The following is a 5,722-nucleotide window of genomic DNA, read 5'->3' on the forward strand; positions in this document are numbered from 1 at the left end:
CCTGATGGATGAGAGATTGTTCTTTAGTGAGGAACACGTTCTCACCTGTGACCTGTCCTGATGGATGAGAGATTGTTCTTTAGTGAGGAACACGTTCTCACCTGTGACACGTCCTGATGGATGAGAGATTGTTCTTTAGTGAGGAACACGGGGACAGACATGAACAAGGGGGACATAGGATATCCAAACGGGGGACACACATGTAGATGTGTAGCGTTATTTGCATGTTGCAGTGAGATTATTATATACAGTCAGATGTGCCTTTGACTGAAGGAGAATGTTTAGGATAAATAGCTGTCAACATCAATGAGCCTTCAAGATGTCATTTTCAGCATTAAATGCAGTTATAGTTCATTTACCTTTATTATTTACTTTAGTTGGAGTTAATCTTCCTTCGCTCAAAAGAGACATATCAACACACCTGCGATGAAGGGATGAAGAGATGAAGGGATGATTAAGATCATGAATAATGGATCCTGAGTTGTTGAGGAGAGAGACGGACGGTAAACAGATGCATTCTGGGGATGAAAGGGAGCGTGGAGGAAGCCGATGTGGTTTTGATCGCCGCGCTGTCAGCTGAGAGACGACTACAGTCAGCAGCACGACGGCGAGGACGGTCTTTGATCACAACGGCGAGGACGGTCTTTGATCACAACGGCGAGGACGGTCTTTGATCACGACGGCGAGGACGGTCTTTGATCACGACGGCGACGATGGTTTACAGTCTGGAGTGAAGAGACGTCCCCACAAAGACAGACCTGTCAGTCTTTTTCAGTCTGCCGGGGATCGGGGGGATTTCAGGACGCGCCGACGGACACGACAGAGCACGGGCGCTAAGAAAACACACACACGCTCTCACACACACATACATACCACACACACACACACACACACACACACACACACACACACACACACACACACACACACACACAAACACACACACACATACACACACACACACTCACACAGTTAGCACATCCTGTAGTAAGCCAGCCAGACACACACACACACACACGCTCACACACACACACACACACACACATGCTCACACACACACACATGCTCACACACACATGCTCACACACACACACACACACACACACACACACACACACACACACACACACACACACATACACACTCACACACACACACACACACACACACACACAGTTAACACATCCCGTCGTCAGTGGTCCTCAACCACCGGGTCGTGACCCATTAGCTACCGGGCCCAGCGAAGCGTTAATCACGCCCACAGCGATGGGACTGAGTTTTCATAACAGCCACTCATCATTTCACCATTTCACAGCACAACGCTCACCTGTGTATCTGTGGGGTTCACAGCAGCATCATCACTCTGCCAAGAGAACACCAACAACATGAAACACTGACCAGCATACATCTGAATACCCCGTCTACAAGTCTCCTCACCACCTCCCTAGCCTCCTCGTCCTCACCCCCCTAGCCTCCTCGTCCTCACCTCCACCTCTCTCCTCACCACCTTCCTAGCCTCCTCGTCCTCACCTCCACCTCTCTCCTCACCAACTCCCTAGCCTCTAGGCTTTTAGTTGAACTTGTTGTGCTAGAGCGCAGGCTGTAAACGGCTGTTCTGATGACGACAGCGGTCAGTTTTTGGCAAAACTGCAGACAGCGAACGTTAGCACTAGCTAACATTAGCTAGCTATCTTAACCAGGCTAGTTAATCTGCAGTCTGAAAAAACACGACACTCGTTGCTAACGTAGCTGTAAAACATGGGTAGCCTAGCCAGCTCTAAACCCCGGCTCTAGTGCTTCTCTACGCAGCTGTGAGCTTGTTCAGCTACATTCAGCTCGTTGGTGGACACACAGCCTAAGAGTTACTCTTACTAACTTCTAACTAAACTTGTTAGAAGGAATGAAAGAAGGAATGTCTTTTTGACATGTTACTACTGTATGATGTTCTGTCACTCGCTCAACACTCCCACGCTCACTCAACACTCCCACCCTGGCTTAACACTCCCACCCTCGCTCAACACTCCCACGCTCTCTCAACACTCCCACCCTCGCTCAACACTCCCACGCTCACTCAACACTCCCACGCTCACTCAACACTCCCACCCTCACTCAACACTCCCACGCTCTCTTAACACTCCCACCCTCACTCAACACTCCCACGCTCACTCAACACTCCCACCCTCGCTCAACACTCCCACCCTCACTCAACACTCCCACCCTCACTCAACACTCCTAAGCTCACTCAACACTCCTACGCTCACTCAACACTCCCACGCTCACTCAACACTTCCACCCTCACTCAACACTCCCACCCTCACTCAACACTCCCACCCTCGCTCAACACTCCCACCCTCGCTCAACACTCCCACCCTCGCTCAACACTCCCACCCTCGCTCAACACTCCCACCCTCACTCAACACTCCCACCCTCACTCAACACTCCCACCCTCACTCAACACTTCCACCCTCACTCAACACTCCCACCCTCACTCAACACTCCCACCCTCGCTCAACACTCCCACCCTCGCTCAACACTCCCACCCTCGCTCAACACTCCCACCCTCACTCAACACTCCCACCCTCACTCAACACTCCCACCCTCACTCAACACTCCTACGCTCACTCAACACTTCCACCCTCACTCAACACTCCCACCCTCACTCAACACTCCTACGCTCACTCAACACTTCCACCCTCACTCAACACTCCCACCCTCACTCAACACTTCCACACTCACTCAACACTCCCACCCTCACTCAACACTCCTACGCTCACTCAACACTTCCACACTCACTCAACACTCCCACGCTCACTCAACACTCCCACCCTCGCTCAACACTCCCACCCTCGCTGAACACTCCCACCCTCACTCAACACTCCCACCCTCACTCAACACTCCCACCCTCGCTCAACACTCCCACCCTCACTCAACACTTCCACACTCACTCAACACTCCCACGCTCACTCAACACTCCCACGCTCACTCAACACTCCCACCCTCACTCAACACTCCCACCCTCGCTCAACACTCCCACCCTCACTCAACACTCCCACCCTCGCTCAACACTCACACGCTCACTCAACACTCCCACCCTCACTCAACACTCCCACCCTCACTCAACACTCCCACCCTCGCTCAACACTCACACGCTCACTCAACACTCCCATGCTCACTCAACACTCCCACCCTCGCTCAACACTCCCACCCTCGCTCAACACTCCCACACTCACTCAACACTCCCACCCTCGCTCAACACTCCCACCCTCACTCAACACTCCCACCCTCACTCAACACTCCCACCCTCGCTCAACACTCCCACCCTCGCTGAACACTCCCCCCCTCACTCAACACTCCCACCCTCGCTGAACACTCCCACCCTCACTCAACACTCCCACCCTCGCTGAACACTCCCACCCTCACTCAACACTCCCACCCTCGCTCAACACTCCTACGCTCACTCAACACTCCCACCCTCGCTGAACACTCCCACCCTCACTCAACACTCCCACACTCGCTCAACACTCCCACCCTCACTCAACACTCCCACGCTCACTCAACACTCCCACCCTCGCTCAACACTCACACGCTCACTCAACACTCCCACCCTCGCTCAACACTCCCACGCTCACTCAACACTCCCACCCTCACTCAACACTCACACCCTCGCTCAACACTCCCACACTCGCTGAACACTCCCACCCTCACTCAACACTCCCATGCTCACTCAACACTCCCACCCTCACTCAACACTCCCACCCTCACTCAACACTCCCACCCTCGCTCAACACTCCCACCCTCGCTCAACACTCCCACCCTCGCTCAACACTCCCACCCTCACTCAACACTCCCACCCTCACTCAACACTCCCACCTGGACGGCCAGTCTGCGAAAATATGGTCAATATGAAACCGGTCCGGTCCGGTTAGTGGCTGGGGACAGCCTTAGTGTACGTAAGCCAGCCAGACACACACACACATGCACACGCACAAACACACGCACACACACAAACACACAGTTAAACACATCCTGTAAGCCAGCCAGACACACACACACACGCACACACACAAACACACACGCACACACACAAACACACAGTTAAACACATCCTGTAAGCCAGCCAGACACACACACACACGCACACACACAAACACACACGCACACACACAAACACACACGCACACACACAAACACACAGTTAAACACATCCTGTAAGCCAGCCAGACACACACACACACGCACACACACAAACACACACGCACACACACAAACACACAGTTAAACACATCCTGTAAGCCAGCCAGACACACACACACACACACACACACACTCACACACACCTCAAATATGTCTGTCTCTTCCACCTGCTGAGGGTACCTGGCCAAAATGAAATCTCATTTCTCCGCGCCAGCGCAGCCCAGGAGATCCATCTATCTGTTTATCTCTCCTTTAAACTGAAGCCGTCGCCAATGAACAAACACACAACACGGCCAGAGCCTGTCAGCACAGGAGACAGATTTATAGATGGGCCCTCCTCCTCTACCTCTCCCTCCCTCCATCACTCCCTCCTCTACCTCTCCCTCCTCTACCTCTCCCTCCCCTCCATCACTCTCTCCTCTACCTCTCCGCCCCTCCATCACTCTCTCCTCTACCTCTCCCTCCCTCCATCACTCCCTCCTCTACCTCTCCCTCCTCTACCTCTCCCCCCCTCCATCACTCTCTCCTCTACCTCTCCCCCCCTCCTTCACTCCCTCCTCTACCTCTCCCCCCCTCCATCACTCTCTCCTCTACCTCTCCCTCCCTCCATCACTCTCTCCTCTACCTCTCCCTCCTCTACCTCTCCCTCCCCTCCATCACTCTCTCCTCTACCTCTCCCTCCCTCCATCACTCTCTCCTCTACCTCTCCCCCCCTCCATCACTCTCTCCTCTACCTCTCCCTCCCTCCATCACTCTCTCCTCTACCTCTCCCTCCCTCCATCACTCTCTCCTCTACCTCTCCCTCCTCTACCTCTCCCCCCCTCCATCACTCTCTCCTCTACCTCTCCCTCCCTCCATCACTCTCTCCTCTACCTCTCCCTCCTCTACCTCTCCCTCCCCTCCATCACTCTCTCCTCTACCTCTCCCTCCTCTACCTCTCCCTCCCTCCATCACTCTCTCCTCTACCTCTCCCTCCTCTACCTCTCCCCCCCTCCATCACTCTCTCCTCTACCTCTCCCTCCCTCCATCACTCTCTCCTCTACCTCTCCCTCCTCTACCTCTCCCTCCCCTCCATCACTCTCTCCTCTACCTCTCCCCCCCTCCTTCACTCCCTCCTCTACCTCTCCCCCCCTCCATCACTCTCTCCTCTACCTCTCCCTCCCTCCATCACTCTCTCCTCTACCTCTCCCTCCTCTACCTCTCCCCCCCTCCATCACTCTCTCCTCTACCTCTCCCCCCCTCCATCACTCTCTCCTCTACCTCTCCCTCCTCTACCTCTCCCTCCCCTCCATCACTCTCTCCTCTACCTCTCCCCCCCTCCATCACTCTCTCCTCTATCTCTCCCTCCCTCCATCACTCTCTCCTCTACCTCTCCCTCCTCTACCTCTCCCTCCCCTCCATCACTCTCTCCTCTATCTCTCCCTCCCTCCATCACTCTCTCCTCTATCTCTCCCTCCTCTACCTCTCCCTCCCCTCCATCACTCTCTCCTCTACCTCTCCCCCCCTCCATCACTCTCTCCTCTACCTC

The 5,722-nt window shown here is 54.4% G+C and overlaps 1 protein-coding gene across 1 annotated transcript in view; it reads left to right on the forward strand.

Moving 5' to 3' along the window:
• Window positions 1-524: 524 nt before the first annotated feature.
• LOC311319900 (uncharacterized protein) overlaps window positions 525-5,722 on the forward strand; it is a gene marked incomplete at both ends in the record, with an annotated part of 14,780 nt that continues 9,582 nt past the window's right edge. The window contains one exon of the mRNA XM_084451530.1: window positions 525-592. Coding sequence (XP_084307656.1) covers window positions 525-592 — 68 coding nt within the window. The remainder of the gene's footprint in view (window positions 593-5,722) is intronic.

Source organism: Borostomias antarcticus (assembly GCF_949987555.1).
Source record: "Borostomias antarcticus genome assembly, chromosome: 17".
Classification (NCBI taxonomy): Eukaryota; Metazoa; Chordata; class Actinopteri; order Stomiiformes; family Stomiidae; genus Borostomias; species Borostomias antarcticus.